Source organism: Lethenteron reissneri, chromosome 16 (genome assembly GCF_015708825.2).
Source record: "Lethenteron reissneri isolate LAM-NWPU_2019-01 chromosome 16, ASM1570882v1, whole genome shotgun sequence".
Taxonomy (NCBI): domain Eukaryota; kingdom Metazoa; phylum Chordata; class Hyperoartia; order Petromyzontiformes; family Petromyzontidae; genus Lethenteron; species Lethenteron reissneri.
In genome coordinates, this window is record NC_083794.1 from 7,186,822 (window position 1) to 7,212,085 (window position 25,264).

General features: G+C 51.5%; 1 protein-coding gene across 1 annotated transcript in view; it reads left to right on the forward strand.

Annotated features, from left to right (window-relative positions):
- The first annotated feature begins 5,076 nt into the window (after positions 1-5,076).
- Positions 5,077-25,264, forward strand: part of LOC133343110 (FRAS1-related extracellular matrix protein 2-like) — a 62,769-nt gene continuing 42,581 nt past the window's right edge. The window contains exons 1-3 of the mRNA XM_061552615.1: positions 5,077-5,137; positions 5,370-10,625; positions 19,112-19,201. Coding sequence (XP_061408599.1) covers positions 5,077-5,137; positions 5,370-10,625; positions 19,112-19,201 — 5,407 coding nt within the window. The remainder of the gene's footprint in view (positions 5,138-5,369; positions 10,626-19,111; positions 19,202-25,264) is intronic.

The following is a 25,264-nucleotide window of genomic DNA, read 5'->3' on the forward strand; positions in this document are numbered from 1 at the left end:
ATCGGCGTGAGGCCCACGAACCAGAAGTTTTACGATCGTTTGGCCGCCCCCCAGGTGCTGCGTCTGAATGTGAGATCCACGTGTCTCTCGGTTTATCGGCACTTGTAGAAACACGTGTGTGGATGTGTGGGAGGTATGTAGTTGACACGCTGTGCAGCTTTGTTCTCGGTGACCTAGGTTCAATTCCTAACCACGGCTAGAATCAGTGGCGAGTGATATTTGAACAAATTTTGGGCCAGCGACCCCCTCCTCTTTCCACGTATGAGTGAGCGATATTATGTATAACGATGTTCTAAAAGGGCTAGAGAGCTTACATTTAGTATAAATGTAATCGAGACTTCAGCTCTATAAACGGACATCCAAATTATTGGATTCTGGGCCCCCCCCCCACAATTGTCAGCTGGAAGTTGATTCGTTTCACCAATACACCAGCGGAGCCTACAAAACGCATTGCTTTAGTTTAATGCTTAGTGCTTGAAAGTTGACGATCCCAGCACTGAGCGAGTTATTAACCTCCCATGGAGAGCGAATGCGAACGCTGATAGAAATCGGGCAAAGTTACCAGGTCACACACGCGGGCACTACGCAATGAGGCCAAGTTTGATGCCAATCAACGGCTAATCTGGTCCTTGCAGAAACCCCTCTTTTCCAAATCCCCTCCTGGTGGTCATCCATCAAATTACGAACTGGGCTCCAGTCTGCTTAACTTTTGAGATCTGATGAGATCGGGCGCATTGAGGGCGATTTGGTCGCAATGCTTTATCTGACCACGAGACCCAAAGTCTCGCACACATACACGCGCATGCAAATGCAACAATAAATCTCTGACCAATACGGATCGTCCTTGCTGGACCGATTACGAACATCCCTTCGGTAGGAGACTCGCAGACGTTGGCAGGAGGAGGAGGAGGATGCTTTGCTGGGGCGAGCGAGTAGACATTGATGCATTCAAAAGCTCCATCTTTGGCCGCAGAAGTTTATGTCTCCAACCGTTCACAGTTCATCACCTGGACATAATAAATAAATAAATATCGCCTTGTGTAAAGCCACTAAAGCCAACTCGCATATCGCTTAAGCTGGGACTAACCACCCCCCCCACCCCCCGTACACTAAACAGAGGCCACAGGTTGCGCGCAGGCCTCTGCCAGCCACAAAGCGTTATTGCAACGCCTTATCTAGCGTGTAGTTAAAGCGTGTCTGTCACGCAATGCAACGATAGTGGAGAGAGGGGGGGGGGGTTCATGCGTGATGGACACTGATAACCCCGTGCAAGTGCAGATCCCAATCGCACCGATTCATGCCCTTGTGATTTTGTCTCGTACTGAGAGGTTATCGGAGAGTGTCATTGTGAAGGACCGCGTGAGCTGCACAGGTTTGTGGACACCATGAAAGCGTGATTGTGCTTGTTGCTGGATTGCGGTTACGAATAATATGAACTGGGAGAAGCGTTGCCACGGTGGTTTAGAAGTCTTGCGCCAACACCCCTGCCAGCATCCATTCACAGCTTCAATAGAGCAGATTGTTGTCAACTAAATGCTGCGTGGTGGCACATTTACTCAATCGCAAGTATATATTTAAACTACACTCAGAACTGTACTCAGTAGCTAATCAAGAGAACCAACACCATTAATGTATATGTAACCCGACGATTCAATTGTTAAAACAATATGGTTCAATAATTGTACTAAGCAATACCGTTATATAAAAAAACAATACAAACCGAACCATTTTATAGGTAAGTACCTTTAACCTATTTGAAATGTTTTAAATACTGTTAAAATAGTTACCACTTTAAGACGTTTAAAAAAGTCCGGCTAAGTCCGTTGAAATGAATCTTTTTGAAAATATTTGCCAATAATTAACATATTCAAAGTATCCAGACCCAAATTACAAATACCGTTAGCGCAAATGAGCCGTGTGGATGAGGTTGCGATCATTTGGCAGCTGATGATGTCATGGCGGGTATCGAAAGAGCAGAGACAGCTGGGGGAGCCCACTCGATTTATACAAACAGGGTTACCTGAAGAAACCGATTAAACTTTTTCAGCGAAACGTCGCGCGTATGTTGAAGTTAAATTCAGGCATTAGAAGTTTTTGGCCACACCGTGAAGAGGAGCTGTATTGGTCGCAACTTTACGAATGCTGTGTATTTGCCACGTGTGCATTGCATCTTTGTAAGCGTGACAATGTCACGTGGTGGAGAGTAGATGACAATAATTTTGGTATAAACCTAAAAACAATTATGAATCTTCTTGGTTCTTTCGGTAAAGTCACGTAGAAGGGAAGTAATAAAATAATAAAAATAAAACATAATCTAACAATGTTCACGACGTTTCGGCCACAACGCAAGCAGCCGTCCTCAGGTGAAGACTCTGTCTTATCGACAGACATGTTCTTCACCTGAGGACGGCTGCTTGCGTTGTGGCCGAAACGTCGTGAACATTGTTTTATTATGTTTTATTTTTATTATTTAATTACTTCCCTACTACGTGACTTTACCGAAAGAACCAAGAAGATGAATCCCTGCAGTCACGAAAGCTTTAAATCGAAACAATTATGAATGTTTATAGAATGTTACCAAATGTGTTTTAATTTGCATTGCGTGAGTCTGAAGAATAAAAAAAAACACTAACAAAATATTTTGGTCGTGGGTTCATGTCAGTGTTATATATACATAGTGCGATTAGTCATGATGTGTTCTGCCGATGGGATTTTGTACATTCCAAGACCCTCATATAGTAACTAGGTCAGTGAATGTGACGTTTGACGGCGCCAGACTAAGTTCACGCTCTCAGATTCGTTTGCCGCATAAGGCACGTTCGGCTACGTACGGTGCGAAAGAAGTCCAACATACATCATACGACGATGATGATGATGATGACAGTGTCCGTAGTGATGAACATTAGAATAATGTTTTTGTAGAGTTTATAGTGACGACGAAGATGACGTTGAAGATTATCGGCAATGATAAGATAATAATTGGGACTGATAGGCACAAGTATGGTTGAGATGACGACTATTATTGGCATAATGATGTTGAATAGGAACATGCTTTTCGAGTGGTGTTGACCGTCAACAAAAATGAGTTGCGAAAAGATGTTTGAAATGGCATGTTATTGAGCTTAGGATGATGATGATGATCTTGACTTGAAGCTTTCGTGACTGCAGGAATTCATACTCTTTGGGTCTTTCGGTAAAGTCACGGAGGTAGAAGAAAAAAAATCACGACGTTTCGATCTTCAAGTGAAAAAATACAGCAGGCGAACTACTGAGGCAGGAGAAATATTTCGTGTTATTTTTATATCTACGTGACTTTACCAAAAAACCCAAAGAGTACGATTATGATTATTATTAATATTATTTAGACATTGCATGTTGGACAGCACTGCTATATCGCTGCTAACAAATACAAACTTTGCAAACACGAAGCCAAAGAAAGAGAGAGAGAGAGAGTTACGTGTCTGGCTCGAACTAATCTTCCTGGCTGACATTTAGTGCAGAAAATAATCGTGCGCTACCCCTTTCAGAAGAAGAAAAAAAGAAGTCCCACGGGCTTCCCTATTTATAAAATCATATGAGCTCCTCAAATACGACGTTGACACAAATTGCACAAGCCTAGTCGCAGCGCAAGCTTATAAACGCTATATATTACTGCGATTCCACATTCCAGTGCAATATTATACATGTTATGTTTGAAATCTAATATGGGGTGTTTTATAAGCGATGTGTGTGTGTGTTACGTGGATGCCCTGGTGCAGCTGATAGCGCGCTCTGCTACGAATCCGGCGACCCGAGTTCGATTCCCCGCTTACACCCAATACCAGTGACGATTATCTGAACCGGTTCTTGGGTCTCTCGTAGCTCGACTCAGCCTCAAATGAGTACCGGGCGTGGTGCATTAAAACATCGCCACTCGGGGGACAAAGGCGTTTGGGCGAGGTGCTGGCCATCCAATCCTTCGTAGGTGCTCGCTAACAGCACTTGCCTGAACAATCTGTTGAGGCTATACGGGGGATCTTTGCCTTTGCGGATGCACGGCAGTTACTTGCGTATGCTTCATTGCAATTTCAAAGCGCGTCAACAAATGCTTCTCATTACAATACCTTTGTGCTGCAGAAGGGTGCGTTGTGTTGCTTTTGCGTGTCCAGGTAATGGTTGACTGCGGCTCATTTAAAAACTCGGCTTACATATGCCGAACATTTCCTTTTAATTACCCACGACTCCCAGCTGAACTTCATTGGCACGGCCGTGTAGGCACGTGTGCGCTAACGACATTGAACGCCGCCCAAATGAAATTGAAAACTTTCCACGTGCGTCCATTGCATTGACTTGCGTGCGTGTTACCGCGAACGGACCTTTATTGGAGCTACTTACTCCTCCTGGAAGAGGCTCCGCATAGACCGTACTGGCCGTGGGGGTTGTTTGACGACACTTCACCATGCGCTGATGTTTGTGAAGGCGGCGATCATAGACGTACAGGACAACGGTTTCGGTTTGTATGCACTGCCCTCTGCATGCACGGAGGCACGCAAGAGTCGACAGCAGTGGTTCGTGCGTGACCTTTGCTGCAGCCTTACACCCCCAATCGTTGCAAAATATTGCGATATTAATAAGTACAGAGGGTTTGGTGAAGCAAAGTAGTTGTACTTACGTGCCCGTGCTAAATTTGCCTTTCGATGATTTACCTTCTAACAAGATCTGGCCATGTCTCGCACCCCCAGAGAGAGCATCTCGCACCCCCTGGGGGTGCACGCACCCCACAGATTGAGAACCACTGCTCAAGAGCATCCCGTTGTGCATGTCGACGAATCTATGACCGATGCAAGCGAGCATAATGGGCCCGAAACTCGTCAGATCTCAGAAGCTCAAGCATGTTCGAGCCTGGATATTGTTTGCACGGCAAGTTGATATTTAATCATGAACCCGTTATAAAACGAATGTGTGACAATTTCCTGCAGCTAAATGTAACAACAGAAGGGATCGTTGTCTATAGCTCCATCCACAAGCGCACTGCGAGGTATACGGGCTGTGCGCTGACATTACGCTCGTGCAGCAGGCACAGGTAACACACCGCCAATGCTCTCGAAATTTCTTCTCGACAAGTCTGCCTCGCTCCACAAGGATGGAGGCAACGCAGGTGAGTCAACTACTCCACTCCTTGCGCGAAATGTGGCTCCGCACACTTCCACCGTGCAGTGAGGGTCGGGGTAGGAGGAGGTCGGAGAGGGGTTTAGGGGGGGGGGGTGGGAGGTGGGGGGTGGGGGGTAGGGGGACCGAACTGGGTTTCTGGTGGGGTGGATGGGAGCTGCCCCAAGGGAACAGCCCTCGCTCGTGGAGCCAATAGGGGAGATGCGACCGCTTATGCATAGGGATCGCTCCCGTAGCCGGGGTGGAGTATTTTAGGAGCGGGGTTAACAGACGGCATTCACAGCGGCGGCGCTGCCTAGGCTCTTGGCGCTCGCGAGGAGCAGCTCTGCGCGCTGCGCGGCTCTGTGTTGCGTGCGTGCGCTCCGCGTCCAAGCCGGTGCGCGTCTCCTCCGCCAAATGCGTAAATCTCGGGTGTTCATCCGCTCTGAACTCGGCAGCGCAGAGCGCATTTGCGCGCCAGCCTGCGAGCATGGCGAACCGCAGTGAGCGCGGCTCGCTGCTGCTGCTGCTGCTCTCCCTGTCCGCGCTCGCCTGTGCGGGCACGGTGGCGGCGCAGAACGAGGACGCTGACCTCTTCTTCGAGCCCAGGTCGGGCCCGACGAGCGATTCCATTCTGGTGGCCAACAACGGCGTCCGCGTGCCCTTCGGCCGCTCCGTCCACATCGACCCCATCAACGACCTGGTGGTGCAGCTGCAGCCGGGTGACCGGTGCGCCATCACGGTGCTGGAGAACGACCCCCTGTCGCAGCGGCCCGGCATGCTGACGCCCAAAAAGTTCCCGTGCGACTTCGGCCCCACGGACGTGAAGTACTCCCACTTCGGCTCGCGGAGCCCCACCAAGGACCGCGTGAAGCTGCAGCTGCGGTACGACACGGAGACGGGCACGGTGGTCATCCCGTTCATGATCGAGGTGGAGGTGGTGTTCCTGCAGCAGGAGATCATCACGCGCAATCTACCGCTCAACGTCGAGAAGCTCATGGGCACCAGCGGTCCCATCGACAAGAAGATACTGGAGTTCACGTACAACCAGGCGGACGAGGTGTGCAGAATCACGGCGCTCGTGGGCGCGGGCAACCTGCCGCGCTACGGCAAGCTCGTCAACTTCAACGCGAACCACCAGATGACGAGCTGCGCCGAGTTCGTCGGCGCCGACATCCGCTACGAGCACACGGCGCTCACGAGCACCCCGAACCGCGACTACGTCCCCATGCTGGTGGAGCTCACGGACAAGGAGGGCGAGGTGCTCAAGCAGGAGTATTTCCAGATCATGGTGCGCATCAGAGAGGGAGCCGAGAACACGCCGCCGAAGCCCAGCTTCGTGGCCATGATGATGATGGAGGTGGACCAGTTCGTGATGACGGCCATCACGCCGGACATGCTGGCCGCAGAGGACATCGAGTCCGACCCGGACAACCTGGTGTTCAACATCACGTCCCCGCTGGGCCATCAGCAAGGCTACATCGTGAGCACGGACGATCGCAACCTGCCCATCACCTCCTTCTACCAGCGCGACGTCAAGGACCTGAAGATCGCCTACAAGCCGCCGTCGGTCGACTCGGACGCGGAACGCATTTTTCAGATCGAGATGGAGGTGGTGGACACGGAGGGCTCCGCTTCGGACCCCTTCGCGTTCATGATCGTCGTGAAGCCCATGAACACGCTCGCACCCGTGGCGACGCGCAACACGGGGCAGCTGCTTTTCGAGGGGCAGTCGAGGCCGCTGTCGAGCGCGCAGAACCTGGAGATCAGCGACGAGGACAACCTGGGGGACGTGCGCATCAGCGTCATCGACGGGCTCAAGCGCGGCGAGCTCACGGTGCTGGGCGCTCGCAAGAAATTCTTCACGCCGGCCGACCTCGACGCCGGCATCGTGGTGTACCAGCACGACGGCAGCGACACGTACAGCGACAACATCATATTCCGCATGAGCGACGGCAAACACGAGGTGGAGTTTCTCTTTCCCGTCACCATCGTGCCCACCGATGACGAGCCGCCCATCGTGAACGCCAACACGGGCCTGGTGCTCTCCAAGAACGAAATCGTGCAGCTGTCGCCGTTCGTGCTGAGCGCCACGGACATCGACTCCGAGGACTCGACCATCAGGTTCACGGTCGAGGAGCCCTACTCGAGCGTGGGCGAGCTCGTGCTGCGACACAACGAGCCCGTGGAGGACTCGACGTCGTGGACCCTCGTCGAGTCGGAGGGCGTCTACGAGAAGGTGGTGACCGAGTGGCTGCAGCAAGACATCCTGGACGGGAGGCTGCACTACCGGCACGTGGGGCCGCACAGCACCACGACCGTCATGGACCAGTTCGTGTTCCGCGTTCAGGACGACAACGAGCCGCCCAACCAGTCGGGCGAGCACTCGTTCGTGATCAAGATCCAGCCCGTGGACGATCTTCCCCCGGAGCTGGTGCCGGGCACCACCCTGCAGATGACGGTGAAGGAGTACGAGCTGACGCACCTGCGCAAGAAGTTCCTGCGCTACACGGACCTCGACTCGGACGACCGCGACCTCAGGTACACGGTGATCAAACCTCCCACGGACACGGACGAGAATAACCCCGTCGCCTTTGGGCAGCTGGTCCTCACGGACAAGCCGGACACCGCGGTGAGCGAGTTCACGCAGGCGCAGGTGAACCACCACAAGGTGGCATACAAGCCGCCCGAACAGGAGCTCGGCATCACGCCGCACGTCGTTCAGTTCGCCTTCACGGTGGAGGACACGGCCGGCAACGGCGTGGAAGGTACCTTCATCATCTTCCTGCAGCCCGTGGACAACAAGCCCCCGCAGATCGTCAACACGGGCTTCACGGTGCCCGAGAGGGGCACGTTCGTGATCACGAGCGGAGAGCTGGACGCCACCGACACGGACACGGACGGCAACCAGATCACGTTCACGCTCACGCAGGCGCCCAAGCACGGACAGGTGCTGTACGTGAACGTGGCGATGGCCGCGGGCGAGGTGTTTGCGCTCGACGACATCGCGAACGGACGCGTCGCCTACTCCCACAGCGGCGCCGAGACGCTCGTCGACTCGTTCACTTTGGACGTGAGCGACGGCGTCCACACGTTGCCCGTCACCGTCAAGGTGTCTGTGAAGCCGGTGGACGACGAGACGCCCACCATCATGCTGCCAGAGGGCACGCTCGGCTCGTACATGGACGTGCTGGAGAACGGCGCCAGCGAGATCACGACGAACGTGATCCGAGGCACGGACGCCGACACGGACGACACGATGCTCACGTTCATCGTCGAGGACGTGCCCAAGTCGGGCGAGATCCTGGTGAACGGCGCGCCCGCGGAGCGCTTCACGCAGCAGGACATCATCAACGGCGCGGTCCTCTACGCGCACACGGGCGGCGAGATCGGCGCGCAGAAGCAGGAGGACGGCTTCAACCTCACCATCTCCGACCTGTCCGACGAGTGGGTGGTGGGCGGCAATAACGTGCAGGGGGTGCGCGTCAGGGTGACCATCCTGCCCGTGGACAGCGTCGCCCCCGTGGTGACGATGGGCGAGCAGTTCACGGTGGACGAGGGCGATAAGAACGTCATCACGCTGCACAACCTCAGGGCCGAGGACGTGGACACTCCCGACGATGACATCCTCTGCACGGTCATCGTTCAGCCGACCTCGGGCTACCTGGAGAACATCTCTCCGGCTCCAGGCTCGGAGAAGTCGCGCGCGGGGAAGCCCATCAGCGCCTTCACCGTCAAGGACGTGCGACTGAGGCACGTCAACTACGTGCAGAGCATCCACAAGGGCGTGGAGCCCGTGGAAGACAGGTTCACCTTCCGCTGTTCCGACGGCGTCAACTTCTCGCCCAGGCACTTCTTCCAGATCGTCATCCATCCGGCCAACGACGAGAAGCCCGAGATTTTTAGCCGAGAGTTCATCGTGATGGAGGGCATGAGCCTCGTCATCGACACCCCGATCCTGAACGGCAAAGACTCGGACGTGCCCCCCGATCCGCTCGAGTTCACGATCACGAAGAGGCCCAAGCACGGGCAGATCGTGCAGCAGAGGGCTACGGGCACCGTACCGGTAGTGAGGTTCACCATGGAGGACATCACGGGCGGTTCCAATATCGTGTACGAGCACGACGACTCGGAGACCAAGGAGGACGGCTTCGAGATCAGCCTCTCGGACGGGAAGAACAGCGTGGACAAGAAGATCCTCATCATGGTGCTCACGGCGGACGACGAAACGCCGCGCATGGCCATCAACGACGGACTCGAGGTCGAGATAGGCGAAGTCAAAACCATCACCAACAAGGTCCTGAAGGCCACGGACCACGACTCGGACGACAAGACGCTCACGTACATCATTCGTTTTGGACCCGGCCAGGGCTTCTTGCAGCGAGTAAACAAGGAAGACGACGACTTTGAAAACGTGACCGTCGGCATGAACTTCACTCAAGACGAAATAGACAAGGGTCTCATCCAGTACGTGCACACAGGTCAAGAGGGCGTCCGCGACCTCATCAAGTTTGACGTCACCGACGGGAAGAACCCTCTCATCGATCGCTACTTTTACGTCAGCGTAGGCAGCATCGACATGGTCTTCCCAGACGTCATCAACAAGGGGGTGACGCTCAAGGAAGGCGGCCGGGTCACGCTGACCACCGACCTGCTCAGCACGAGCGATATCAACAGCCCCGACGAAAACCTCGAGTTCAGCATCACGCGAGCGCCAATCCGCGGCCACCTCGAGTGCACCGACACGCCGGGCGTCCCCATCGCCACCTTCACGCAGCTCCAGCTGGCGGGCAACAAGGTCTACTACATCCACAACTCGGACGACGAGGTGAAGATGGACAGCTTCGAGTTCGAGGTGACGGACGGCTACAACCCGGTGTTCCGCACGTTCCGCATCTCCATCAGCGACGTGGATAACAAGAAGCCCGTGGTGACCATTCACGAGCTGCGGCTCAACGAGGGCGAGACGAAGCTGATCACGCCGTTCGAGCTGACCGCGGAGGACCGCGACACGCCCGATCGCCGCCTGCGTTTCACCGTCACGCAGGTGCCGGTGCACGGACAGCTGCTGTACAACGGCTCCCGGCCCGTGATGACTTTCAGCAAGCAGGACCTGAACGAGAACCTCGTCAGCTACCGGCACGACGGCACCGAGACGAGCGAGGACAGCTTCTCGTTCACGGTGACCGACGGCACGCACACGGACTTCTACGTGTTCCCCGACACGGTGTTCGAGACGCGCAAGCCGCAGACGATGCGCATCCGCATCGTCGAGGTGGACAACGGCGTGCCCCAGATCCTGGTGAATAAGGGAGCGCCCACGCTGCGTCTCCTGCCCACGGGCCATCTGGGCTTCATGATCAGCGGCAAGTCGCTCAAGGCGGAGGATCGAGACAGCGCCAACCGGGTGCTCACGTTCACCATCACGCAGGGACCCGAGCACGGCTTCGTCATGAACGCCGGGCTGGGCAACGACAGCGTGTCCACGTTCACGCAAGGTGAGCGAGCGAGAAGCATTTCACGTGTTTTGTTTTGTGTGGTTTTTCGTCGTGATGTGATTCCAACTGTGCTGATGAGAGTCGTGTTTGCGTTACAAAGTGGAGGGGGAGGGTGGGGGGGCGAAAACCATTAGGAACTCTCTCTGAAAGGAGTGCAAAACACCGAGCTCGTATACAGACAACAACTTTTGGAAGTTGACGTTACAGAAGTACTTTTGAAATGCCTACAATTGCCACTTTCTTTCACGTCAAGTGCCGCTGCATTTCCCATGCGCCCTGATATAGCGCCGCTCGTTGCGGGACGAATCGAAAACGTTATTAATCATTATCCCTTCAAATATCGCATCATTAACACGATTCGGCTGAAGTCTAATTGAACACCGTGTACAGTATGTGTGTTCTGTTGGTGTCCTGTGATGAGACCACCAACTCACTCCTCTTGAGAATCCGGTTTAATCATTGGGCGGCTTTAACTTGCATCCCAACACAGGTGTCTCAGCTGTTGCAAGCTTCGTCGTTGATGCGTTGTTGTGGCGTTGAGAGGGAGGAGGGAGGAGAGAAGAGGCCTTAGTTGCGTAAAAAACAAATGAAAGTGCAGCCCTTTGCCCCCCCCCCCCACCCCCCACTGCATTTCACGTTCGGCGTCCCTTCTGTCGAGCTCTGGAGAGGTGCGCCCGATGATTGGCAGTGGGCGCGAGACGCGCTCTCCACACCTGCGCGGAATGGGACAGGTGCTTTCAAATAAACAAATGCAAATCCACGTCGGCGGAGCGAGGGGGTCATCATCACGGGGAGGGGGGCGTCAGCACGGGGGGGGGGGGTCATCATCACGGGGGGGTCATCATCACGGGGGGGGTCATCATCACGGGGGGGGGTCATCAGCACGGGGGGGGGGTCATCATCACGGGGGGGTCATCATCACGGGAGGGGCGTCATCATCACGGGGGGGGGGGGTCATCAGCACGGGGGGGGGTCATCATCACGGGGGGGTCATCATCACGGGGGGGGGGGTGGGGGTCATCAGCACGGGGGGGGGTCATCATCACGGGGGGGTCATCATCACGGGGGGGGGGTGGGGGTCATCAGCACGGGGGGGGTCATCATCACGGGCGGGGTCATCATCACGGGGGGGGTCATCAGCACGGGGGGGGGTCATCATCACGGGGGGGTCATCATCACGGGGGGGGGGGTGGGGGTCATCAGCACGGGGGGGGGTCATCATCACGGGGGGGTCATCATCACGGGGGGGGGTGGGGGTCATCAGCACGGGGGGGGTCATCATCACGGGCGGGGTCATCATCACGGGGGGGGTCATCATCACGGGGGGGGGTGGGGGTCATCAGCACGGGGGGGGTCATCATCACGGGAGGGGCGTCATCATCACGGGGGGGGGGGGTCATCAACACGGGGGGGGTCATCATCACGGGGGGGGTCATCAGCACGGGGGGGGGGCATCATCACGGGGGGGTCATCATCACGGGGGGGGTGGGGGTCATCAGCACGGGGGGGGGTCATCATCACGGGGGGGTCATCATCACGGGGGGGGGGTGGGGGTCATCAGCACGGGGGGGGTCATCATCACGGGGGGGGTCATCATCACGGGGGGGGGTCATCAGCACGGGGGGGGGGGTCATCATCACGGGGGGGTCATCATCACGGGGGGGGTGGGGGTCATCAGCACGGGGGGGGGGTCATCATCACGGGGGGGTCATCATCACGGGGGGGGGGGTAATCATCACGGGGGGGGGGGCATCATCACCGGGGGGGTCATCAGCACGGGGGGGGGTCATCATCACGGGGGGGTCATCATCACGGGGGGGGGGTGGGGGTCATCAGCACGGGGGGGGGTCATCATCACGGGGGGGTCATCATCACGGGGGGGGGTCATCATCACGGGGGGGGGGGTCATCATCACGGGGGGGGGTCATCATCACGGGGCGGGGGGTCATCATCACGAGTGTAAAACAGTCTCGAGCGCTTCGTGCGGGGTGAGCGCGCAGCGGCGTGGACCGCGGGTGTTCAATTGAGCGCGTTCGTCGTGGGCCCCAAAGAAGGTGATGAGGCATTGCATCTGGCTAGCGTCTGCGTAACAATTACAGTCGTTTCGGGGGAATGGGTGTAAGACGTTGTGATTGAGGAATTTGTGAGACGTACATAGATGAATGGGGGGGGCGGGGGGGGGACGGTTGGAGCGGTGGCACAATGATCTATGACTGTTTAGAATCTAAGTTCCCGCAAATTGAGAAAGTTGTGCGGCGCAGGATACGTACGATTAAATAATGAAATCACATTCAAAATAACCTAATAGCGCCATCTATAGGAATTACCGAGGCAACGTGAACTCGAGACATCGAATACAAGTTCGTCTAACCAAGGGGTCGACAACCAAAATAACAAGGTAGAGCCGGTTTTTTTATTCTTGAATTCGGTATAAAAAAAAAACTATCTCAAAAGGCGCAATGCCACGTGGCTACGAGACGGTGGTGCTGGATAAATAACGGTCACGAAGCAGCCCCTTGAAGAGCCAAATGCGTTTTCCGGAGCCGCAGGACGCCGACTCCTGGGCTGTCTCCCCTCCCTCTTCATCCCCTTGGTCAGCCCCGTAGCTTTGGGGGGGTCGGGGGGCGAGGGGGGCTGGGCGCCCCCTCTCCAACCTGCTGAAGGTTCAACCCCCCCCCACCCCCATTCTAAATTCATAAACTTTAACAACAACAAACATTTTGGAACAATGTTTAACTACAAGTGGTGTTTTTTTTTTCAAAGTTCGCCAGTTCGGTGGACACCCAACAACCATAACAAATATATGCGGTGCGTGCCTGCTTCAGTGAATCAGCAGACACTTACGGGCTTGCCTGTAAGAACTGTTTATACAGCACTGTATTTAACATATCGTGCGCACCCCCCCCCCCCTCACTATGCCACCTCCGTCGAAACAAGATCACGCAACAGGGTTTCCCTTGTGGCGAGTGCCCGTATCATGTAGGGTGGTGAGGGCTGCCCCCCGGCGCCCCTCCCGGGGGGGGGCACCACCCGAGCGGGCAGCCGATCTGTTGGCAACGAAGCAAAGCAGCACCAGCAGAAGGACAGTGGCTCGGATTGTTTGACGGGCTGGTGGCGACGGCACCTCGGCAGCAGCGACGGCTCTCTCTGCCCCTTGGTGCTGTCAGCACAAGGATGTGGTTGACCAACGCCTAACCCTAGCTTAACTCTGAGCAGGTCCCACGAATAAATATGTATAGGGCAATGTTAGCCCCTGGGAGATCCTGTGTGTGACACCACTTGCCTTTGCTCTTGGCTATGTGGCGGCTTCTTAGGAAGCCAGGGACTGAAGCCTGCCAAGATGGGTCTGAGTGATGTTGAAGGGCCGTGAACATTTTAAGTGGCGCATTTCATGGGATTAAATATATCCGCGTCTGTTATTGATTGCAACGGCGCCGTTCAGTTCTGCAGAGCGAGCCGGCTTCTAATTTACGCCGTGTTACGTTCGGAACGATGATAGCCAGCCATTAATATTTTTTTTATCTCCAGACAGCGCTTGATGATGTTACACGACTCGGCTGGCTGGTGTGCCAAGCTTTGATTTGCACAGAAGCGCGTTGGCAAGGGAGAAGTGCCCGAGTGAAACTGAAATACCATGTGGCCAGTTCACACGACGGCCCCTGTGCATCATGTGCACGCTTAGCCTTTTAAGGGCCAATCGATCAAAATAAACGTGGTTATATTGGCACATGTCAGACACGGATTGCAGTGACTCATCTGGTAATAAACACAGGACCTTGGGTGCTTGCTCACTGAATTTGTTTGATCATAACTGCAGCAAGCAAACGTGATTTAATTTTCACTTGGCTTAAATGCAATACAATTTGGATTATGTAGTCTCTGAACAATTAACCCAGAGTGCATCCGACCTCAATCTAATCAGGCTTTGGAAGCTAAGGAGGCTTCAACCTGAATGAGAGTGTTTTCATGAGTGACCAGCATGCCACTAAATCATAGGGTGCGGGGCTACGTGGTGGGCAGCAGAGGGTAGTGCAGTAAATTATTGTGCTGCACTTCTGTGCTCCCACCCACTTCCATGCTCCTACACCTTGAACAACCCACACTGACTAGAGTGGTGAAGTATGGCCAGATAACCTCCACAAGATGCGCTGTGTGCGGAGGCCCTCTTTGGGAAATGTATTGGTGAAAGGGCAGTGCATGTAATATCTACATTTTGCGGGTGACTTGTGTTGCATTTTTAAATAGTCGTATGACCTTTTGAAATTATACCACTGCCAACTGTCTAAAAGCACATTTTCCAGACGCTCAAGCAATGTTTATTTTTTGTCCTCACTCTGACATATATATAGAAAGTTAAATTTGTAAGGCAATAGATTTTTTTTTTACAAAAATATCTTTAAAAGTTATTTCCTACAAATATTTGTGTTGGTTAATAGATTTCTTTACATGCGTTTAAGACGCCGTATCAGATTACAATACATATTTTGACAAATCCTTTTGCTGTTGTCTGATATCAAACTATGTTTTATGATAGATGATAGATGCATCCACGCAGCTTCATCACAGAAGCTTAATAGTTGAACGTTTGACCCTCAAGACCATTCGAGTGTTGTAGGAATGGGGTTGGAAAATGCCAAGGCCATATAACGTTACAGCAAAGGATTATTGACTCTATCTGTGTGGGACTTGAGTATTACTCTATCATATGTGTGGGCTTTCACTGACTTACTCCAGTTTCCTTCCACATGGTAAATGCCCCTCAATGGAATTGGCCAAGCATCCCAATGAGACACCCTGGGACCCTCTTGGTTCATACATTCTCAGCATTGTTGTTGTTGTTGTTATGATTCACCTCCAGGCCATAATTTTGGTTGGCGCTCCTGTGAAGCTGCTTGCACTTTCCGATTCATACAGGTGGCATTATTCACTTGCAAGGAGCGTCCGTGGATTGTATTGCAGCGTGGAACCTACGGTGCAATCTCGCCCCCAATGGTTCCTGAAAAGACAACCTAGCAATGTGAACCAACCTGTCCCAGCCACATCCCTCTCCCCCGGATGACTCTGCGCCACTTGCAATAAACACAGCTGCTTTGCCAAGATTGCATGATAAGACATCTGTTTCTGGGTCAGGCAGATGCAGATTCACGGCATGCCACACACATAACGCACACGCGCGAACACGTATACAAATTGAGCCCCTGTTTTAGGGAACAACTAGAAGGCACGAGCCGGCAACGCACGGTCGCGATGTGTGCCCGACAATTGAACGTCTTGTGTTTTTACTTGGCCATGGCGCCACAAGCGGTGCGACGGTGAGCACACTGGCCCTGCAATTCAGAGATCGCCGGTTCGATTCGATCTACCGGCGCGCCAGTGTCAATGGTGTGCACGTGTCTTAAACACCTCCTGCCTCTGTCCACCCAGCAGTATAAATATGGCACACCGCAGTCTATCGGCGGGTCGCCTGCAGTGGGTTTAAAGTATGGCTGCACCCACCTCTTCCAAGACGTCTGGCCAGCATGAAAGAATAACCAAAGTTTCTTCTGGAGGGGCCGTTTTGAACTCCCTCCAGCGGGAGAACCTTCCGCCGGCAATAGTGCGAACACGACGTTGCATGCTTGCACCTTTATACATGTTTTTGTCGGTGCAACCAGAAGGCACGGGGCAGCACGCGGCCAAGATGTGCGACTTACAATTTGACGTCTTTTCTCTTTTACTCGGCTGGGCTATGAGCAGGAAATCCTGGGCAAATACATCCCATCGTCGTAGTTGCACACCACACCAGAGATGTAATTGCCGTAGCTCCTACTCTCTTTTCAATAAAATAATACAATCGCGGAGGAAATTGGTGGAGGCAAGGAATACGAACCACGTGCGGAAATGCTTCCTGTTGAAAAGAGTCTGCGGACGTCAGAATGTGGACGTAGGATTTGAGATTTCAGACCTTTTTTTTTTTGATCGAGTGATGATTCCACGAATTTAGGCTTCGGACGTTGAACCCTGCCTCCGCGTTGACGATGAGCATCGCATTTGAGATGCCTCGCCGCGTTCCCCGTTCATACGCTCGTTCATTGAACTTCTTTCGAAGCGTACAAATCCAACCGCGCTAATCGGAGGTTACGAAATGGGCATGGGCGATGCAACGCAACGCACCTTTTCTCTTCGTGCATTCCGATCAATCCGCTAGGTTTACGTGCAGTTGCCAAAAAATAAAAATAAATGTACGAATTGTATTTGATGAGCGTGACACGATGAGTCAGTCGCTGGGGGGGTGAGCGCTGTAAATTCCCGCTGGGAAAGGAGACAAAGTGTGGGTGAGCGCGGTTGTGAGAGGAAATGTGACGGTCCCTTTGAGCCGCACAGGTTCACCATAGAGCCATAGCTCTGGGCACAGAGGGTTAATTAGTGGGAGGAGATCGTAAATAAATAAACAAATAAATACTCTCACACATAGAAGCCCCCTCCGGCTTATATTTTATGTCCAAGCGCTATTCCCTTCACACCTGGCAGTCCACACATTGAGTGTGAGATCTGGATCTTTGTGCTGTGGTTCATGAGAGAATATATTTTATGCATATTAACGATCAACGTTAACTTTACTTTTCACTGATGACATGTTTCGGATCCTGTGAGATTTGAGTGTTTTTTGTAGAGGTGTTTCTTAATAGTCCTCGTTTTTAATTTGATTGCGTTTCGTATCTTGTCTACATAATACGTGTGCCTGCGTGCACGCAGTTATCTATTGAACGGCACGTAATGCTTTTGATTGTATTGTAGATGCAAGTGAAAATGCATACTTTTGATATCCCTTGTCTCGCCCGATGTCAGTGCCGGATTATCCTTGTAGCAAAAGTAGCTCCATATGCTACGGGCCCCACACTTTCAAGGGCCCCGCGCTAAATGCTTTCAAGATATCAATTCCGGTTCAGTGATTCTGCACTTGCTCTATTACTATAGTGCTATACCACCTTCGACTTTTATGAACGACTGTGTGTTTAACATTAGCGATTTGTCGTATTACCTGGCTCTACAGCAAATGAAAAAAACACAATTACCTTACTATGCAAGTAAAACATTTGTGTTTTAATATTTAAGTTTTTTATTTATTTACGGCCCCTTTATAACATATGCTACAGGCCCCTCACTAGCTTAATCCGGCACTACCCGATGTATGCACGTATCACATCCTCATTCGCCCACAATAAAATACATGCACCATCGCGTTCAGCCGAGGTTATGTGCCAGCTACTGGGGTGGAGCAATGCCACTGCAGTGATTCGCTACGAGCCCCGTGACCCGAGTTCAATTCCCTGCCATAGCTTACATCAGTGGCAAGCGATAACTGGACCGCCACTAACCAGCATGGAGAAGTATTGTATACATAAACCCCCATGAATTGCTACGGCATGAGGAGGCCTTAATCCAGCAGTGAATTTGCCAAAGGGCTGTAAATTGTTATATTATAATTATTACGTGGCTAAACCCATGGCAGATTTTCCTCATGCTTCTACCTAAAAGAACGACCACATATGATTCACATAGGTGTAGTTTTCATCGTGCAAACAAATGGCATAACATATTAAAATAGCGGAGTTCGTATTTGTGTACGCATCAATCCTCATACGTGGTCACGCTGAAGGCCGCATCGTAATTAATTCATGGGTTGACTTGCAAGGTCAAAGGTTTAACACTTCGAACATCGATATCTTCTAGTATTTCCAGCACAGCTTGGAGTATGATGTTGTGGCCGGAACCTCAAAGGTTAAGGCTAAAGAGTGGGAGCAGAAATCTGCATTGATTTATTGATTAATTATCAATTGTTAAGCTCACGATACATGCATCAAATTGTTTCCTGTTCGTTTGCGTTCTGTTACTAGTGTTCACGTGACCCCTGCAGCCATAAGAGCCGCTACCATTCGCCGTCAAGTTACAAAAAACATAGATTCTTGAATAAAATCACACCAATTCAGGCTAATCGTATCTTACAAAAAATATGCACCCCGATTTCAGACTACTGCTGCTGCTGTAAGAGGGTAAATCGATGGAGGGCAGTGGATTAAGTCCGGTCACGTGGCGCTGTGCTTACAGCGCTCCACTTACATTTACAAGGTCACAAGTTCAAATCCTGATTGGGAGGGGGGGTTGATTTGTACCCACATTTTTTGGAGGATCAATAAAATGAATACCACTTTGTGGGAAGTCAGCAGAGTTTGTGCTATGGGAATAAACTCATCCCTGCTGTGGGAATGTGGGGTTTTAACCGCTTGCTCAGCGCTGCAAACAGACGAGGCAGTGTTCTGAAATAGTTTGAGCGGGAAGCCACATTGGCATTGTTCTGAAGATAAGCCAAGAAATCCACACGTGCTATCACTTTATCTCAAGATGTAAACTTCTCAGAATGCTTCAACGAGCTGCCCTGCTCTTCGTTAAAATTGCTCAGGTGTTTTGTATTTCTAACTTGAGCTTTCTAAACATCCTTGTTGCAGGTGACATCGATGAAATGAAGGTTTTCTACGTGCTCAATGAGGGGGACAACGCCACCAGCGACATTTTCCAGTTCTCCGTTGAAGATCTGGGTAAGTTTATAACTGTTATTATGCACGTGCATAAAGTGTATATATATATATATATAATGCCATTATCTAAAAATTGATGTATGTGTGTGCATGTGACGATTACCTGAACTGGTCCTGGGCCTCGCCTAGGTCGACTCAGCCTCAAATGAGTACCTGGTGTGGTGTGTAAACATCGCCACTGGGGAGGCAAAGGCGTCTAAGCGTGTTGCTGGCCACCCAACCCCCTCGTGTGCCGTGCCTGCCTTCATAAGTGCTGCTCGCTAACAGCACTTGCCTCGACAGTCTGTTCAGGCTACACAGGGGATCTTTGTCTTTTGTGTTGGTATGAGAGGAGCGGTACTGCAGCGATTAGCACACTCTGCTACGAACCCGGTCACCCGGGATTCGATTTCCGCACACGGCCAACACCAGTGACAATTATCTGAACAGATCCTGGGCCTCTCCAAGGTGAACTCAGTCTCAAATGGGTACCTGGTGCGGTGTGTGAACATCAGCGAGGAGGAGACACATGTGGCTGTGCGTGGTGCTGGCCACACACCCCACTGTGCCCAGTGCTAGCCTTTAGTCGCTGTTCACGAAGAGCACTTTCCCCAGCATTCTATGATGATGTATTGTGTGTTTGTGTACATATATACTGGCTACAATTCTCCTTCGTGTGCTGTACTGGTTGTCATGGGCTCTCGCCAAACAGCATCTTGCCGTTGTAAAGAGATTTCCATCCTTTGCTTTGACATGTGAATTTAGATTTTAATTCACACAAATGGGACTCAACCGCTTGTTAGATAATAAGCTGACCGACTGATAAAACCTATAAAGATCTAGTCAGGCGTGGAGACTTATCCAGGAACGTCAAGTCACACAGATTACGGTTTAAATAAGCTCATCAAGACTGCGCTCCTGAGAGCACAATGAATCAGCCACTCCTTGAATCGTGGGTGTCATTCAAAAATTACCTAATTGGCACATTCCATACTCTGCCAAAAGCTGGCGAGAGCTCTGACCACTGCGCCATGCAGACGCCCAACCAAATCACCCTCTCCGATCGCTTCGGATCGGAAGAGCTAAGCAGGTTTGATCCTGGCAAGTACTTGGATGGGAGACTGCCTGAGATTGCTGGGTATTGTCGGCTTGGGCTGGGAGATGGCCCAGAGATTGCAGTACAGCAGCACAATATTGAAGCGTAATTGTGCATAGTTTTGAGAGTCGCCTCGTATTCGTAGGTTTTCTCCAGGCACTCTGGTTTGTTCTCACGCAGAGTCAAACACTCATTAGCCTCCTGAAAAAAAAAAGATTTGATGCTCACCGGGGCTTTCCCAGACAAATAAAGAGCGTTGCTTTTTTTTCCCCAAAATAAAATTAATTCCATCCATCTCCGCAGTTATCGCTGCCCGGCACGCGGTGCGACACGCGGAGCTTTGGCCAATTCCTCCACTCAAGCCGCTGTTTACTTGTTGCCACGTCCTTTCAGAGCAGCGCAACGCATGGCTGGGCAGGGGAGCCCCGGGGGCCACGTGATGGTAATCGGACCACTGACCCTCGATCACTGAGGGCTGACCGGGGGGACGTGGACAAGACAGGATGGGGATGGTCCAGAGAGAGAGATTTTTTTTTCTTCTTGGTGATGGGGTTGTGAGATCGGGATCAATGTGGAAGGCCGGGAAAGCACAAGGGGCACTGTTTCTGTGTTTGCTTTAGCGGTGTTCCGGCTGAATGTCCAAAGGAGCAGGGGTGGGAGGGAAACAAAGCCCTTGTTTGCACATTCATTCACCCACTCGTTCGTTCATTCATCATCTCTCTGCCCAGCTATTTATTTGCCTTGCAGCAATTTTGGCCGAGATGAAACCCTTCCGCGGTAGCTCTGCGGAAAGGCCCTTTACCCCTGGCAAGCGTGTAACGAATGGGCCGTCGTTAATATTGTTTGGCCAGATTTGAATTTAATGATGAATTGTACAATTACAGCACCAGCAGTGGCTTTTTTTTCTGTTCAAGAATTCCAGTCAAAGTAGTTCACTGCTCTGACAGCGTCATTCATTCTCATGGAGGAGTTAGCCCCATCCTTTCATTTGTCACACAAGTACCTGTTTGCTGTTAACGCTGTAATCATTCTTACCCACGTTTCCATTAAAACAGAGACCTCTGGTCTTAACACGCATTTACACGGTCCTAATATTAATCATCTACAGCACTTTCTCAATCCGCCGACCGATGAAGGCCTCCCTCACGGAAATTACCTGACCATACCTCACCATGCTGGTCAGTGCATGGTGAAGAGCGGGGGGGGTCCCAAAACCAGTTCCGATATCGCTCACACCATGGGCAGGAGTCAAGCTCAGGTCCCAAGATTGATAGCGCAGCGCGCGAGCAAGTGCGCGCACTGCCCCCACCTCTTACGCGGTGTCAATGGAAATTTAATTGAAAATTGAGTGCTGCAGTACCTCCCTAACCACTTTGCTTTTTGGAATGACCCCACTTACAGCAGCAGTAGTAGAGCCAGGTGGCCCGCAATAGGAGAGAGTGTGTGGAGGGTGGGTGGGGGGGGGGCCTGCGATAGAAGCAACCGTCAATGATGCTCAGGCTGCCACTTGACCACTGGGTGGTCAGTTGCTGGGTGCAAACGAGGCTGCTCGGGTTCCTCTTCCCATCATTAGGATGTTTACCTGAGCCTGAAAGCTACCCGCTCTCGCAAACCGAGCCCATCGGCTTGCCTTCCACCAGCAACCGACTGTGGGAGATTTCCGAGTTGATGTGTCACTGTTTGGAATGCGGCTGTGAAGATCGGAGTGGATAGACAGACGGGTGCAACGTCCTTTGTGGGTATCCTCAACCGCGTAAGATGCCGACTTCGCCACCGTGTTATTCAATTGTCTCTAGGTGTCAATTCGCAAAGATATTTTGGCTGAAACATTTCCCAATTTTTTTTGTTTAGTGCCATTTACTCATTACGCCATTTAAACAATCGACGCACGTTGTACATGTCTGATCCAGAAAAATCTCTCTTCTACCACATTCGCCATTGCCAATTCGTAGAGGGCCTCAAATAATCCTGCGTTGCGTACATTGTTAGCTTCAATTCGTGAGAGATGGCGTCTTTCAATGTAACATCAGCTGAATATGAAGTCCATGGGTTGCAGTGGTTTCCATACTCCAGGTTTCGCACTCCACAATGGCCCAGGTTTCCACGTTTGCTCGCCGGTGTGTCCTTTACGTGAATGCTGCACTCGTGCCCGGCAGGAAGTGTCACCTATTCTCTATCGGCTTCAGTGGCACACACCACAGGAGGGCACATTGCTTGGTTCACTCATTATGGGGATCATACATTTGTTAAGTATTTTTCGCAACACTTAAAAAAATGTACCACTTTTTGCCGGCCCTGTCCTGAGGTCCCAAATTCAAGTTTTCTGATTTTGCTTTCGTTACAAGCGTAAACTAAATAATAGTTGTGCTAAATTTCAGGTGTATAGTCCTACTTGGACATCAGTAGTATCATTCGGTCAGAACACTCCGTATGAATTAACTGATGAGAACTGATGGAGTGTGTGCTGCAGTACAACAAAACTCTATTGTTTGAGATTCATTGAAAGAGCCATAGAGAGTGCGGGGGGGGGGGGGGGGCAGGTGGTGCAGTTTTCTCTTATATCCTCGGATCTGAGGGGGCCTCAGAAAGAGCTGAGGGGTGCCGCAGTGAAGACCGCATCTGGCATTTTGCCCCCATGCCTCCATAAAATGTTCGGCGGCCATGCCCACTGATTAGCGAAACAGCAAGAGGCATCTACTGGAAAAGTTATGGTCGGCAGGTGGTTAAAAGTGCATATGCGACCATCTGCAACGGCCATATGTGCATTTCGGGAATTACAGTCGTTTTGTGAAGGGCTAACTCCGCTTGATGTAAATGTGGGCAGTCAGTTTGGAGGTGCTGCATTGCTCCTCCGGGCTCTTGAACTCAGGCGGCCCCGGGGCAGTTCATCAATCGAGAGCACTCCGAGATGAATCGCCCGGTATTTATTCAGCGCGAGACAGGCCCATTACTTATGAGTCGTTGCCCCATTCCGTGAGCAGCAGCAGCAGCGGTGTCGGTGATTGGCGACCTCTTGCCGTTGGACCCTGGCTCAGATGTTGAAGGGATATGGGATGGCGGTTCAGGGCATGCGATTATACACGCGGCTTTAACCGGTCAGGAGGCTAATTCCTGTGTGGCCCGCACGTACGACTTTCAATTGTATTACACAAAAACACATTAAACAGGCAACTTGCCATTACAATATTCACTTACTGTAGCTGTATTGTTTTTTTACTCTTTTGATATATTTAATACTTTATTCATCAATGTTTATGAATAAGAATATAGAGCTCTTTGCTTATCTACTGCTTGATGAAGCTGGGAGGCAATATGGCAGAACGCCCGATGCACAATCCCAAGGTAGCGAGTTCAAGTTACAGTTGGAGGCCAGCTCAGCCCATCATCCCTTTTAGGGGGTCAATAAAATGAGGAGCACTTTGTGGAAGATATGAGTAGTGGGTTTTTTTCTTGAGGATTCGGGTTCCTTCCACGTGAATGAGGAATTTCCACCGCCGACTCAACGCAAGATGAGCACCGTCCACAGCGTCTCTGTGTATGATGACGCTCGTGTTTTTCGGATAATTATATTAATTTTGCATTCTCATTTTTTTAATCCACTGCTGGATGAGGGCATCCCCACACTGCCTCAGCCATGGTGGTTATTTGTCATACGTCGCCATGCTGGTCTGTGCGGGTAGGAGAAGGGGAGCATGAGTTCACCAAAGAAGCCACTTTATATACATGCGACATACATGCTTACGTACATATAACATGCATGTATTACGTAACGTATGACATTTTGCGAATGCTGAATAAATGGCGTAAATGTGAAAATAGCAATCTTCTTACCAGAATAGAGATACTATCATAATCGGTTAGTTTCCTTTTAAACGTAATGAATAACAGATGCATTGGGCAAACGCAGAGATGTCCAAGGCCTTTCCACAGAGCTCCTATGCGTGCGAGATTCACAGTGTTTGACACGTAACACGGAAGTCTGCTTTTCTAGCGCTAATCTCGCAATCCTCGCTTGACTCAACAGTCATTCCCCCAAGGGTGGGACATTTCCACTTTGCCTTTAACCATTAATGCTGAGCCGGCACGGAAGAGAGCAAGGATTACAGACGATTTTGGACTTTGAAACATCATTTCGTTGCAAGCACATCACCGGCATTGCATGCCGCTGTGTGTGTGTGCCATTTCAAGAGGCATTCGGAAGTGATGGTCTGAGAATGTCGGAATGGAAAGCCAGCAGAAATCATCGCGAAGAATGTCGATGCTAACTAATAAAATGAGAGTATCGTTCAGACAATGCTAAGAAGCGAGCATTTCGAGTAACAGAAGTTTCACTATATACGGCGCACAATTAACAACAACACGACAAACATAGTTTGGAAATCCACATAAATTGCAGTAAAATAACCTTCACATTTTAAAGTAAACTCTCCGCGATATATTTTTTTCCCTTCTTTCCAACTTTTGTTTCCCCTCTCAAACTGCCGTCAGTGAATATCGGCCTAAAGTGCGCAAGCGAGGATAATATACCACGGTGCAAAAGGATAATGGACTTATCCCCATAACAACCTTTAACCCCGTGCGATGTCGGCGCTGTGGGTCAAAGGGCAGGCCCACGGGTCAAGTCACATATCCAGTCGTGCAAGGTTTTTTTTTTTACCTCTCGATGGCTTTTCAAAAGATTTGCTGGCGCCTACGGAGACCCGTAGGTGGCCCGTGCAGTGGCGGGCGGCATCCGTGGGGCTCTTAGTGTGAACACTAAAACCCTGCGCCCGGTCACAAAGCCACCGGCGCAAGGGGTTGCTGCCGTTTTTTTGTGTGGTTTGCGTGAAGATTCGCCGTTTTTAACTCGTTAAGTTCATTGAGATGGGCGACGAGCGGCGAAGACATTACCCAGCTTGCGTTGTGTTTGACGCAACGACAATGTGACTGAAATATAGAATAATCAAAATGTTTATTTTAAAAAGTGTGTGTTATGTTCATGTTGAGTG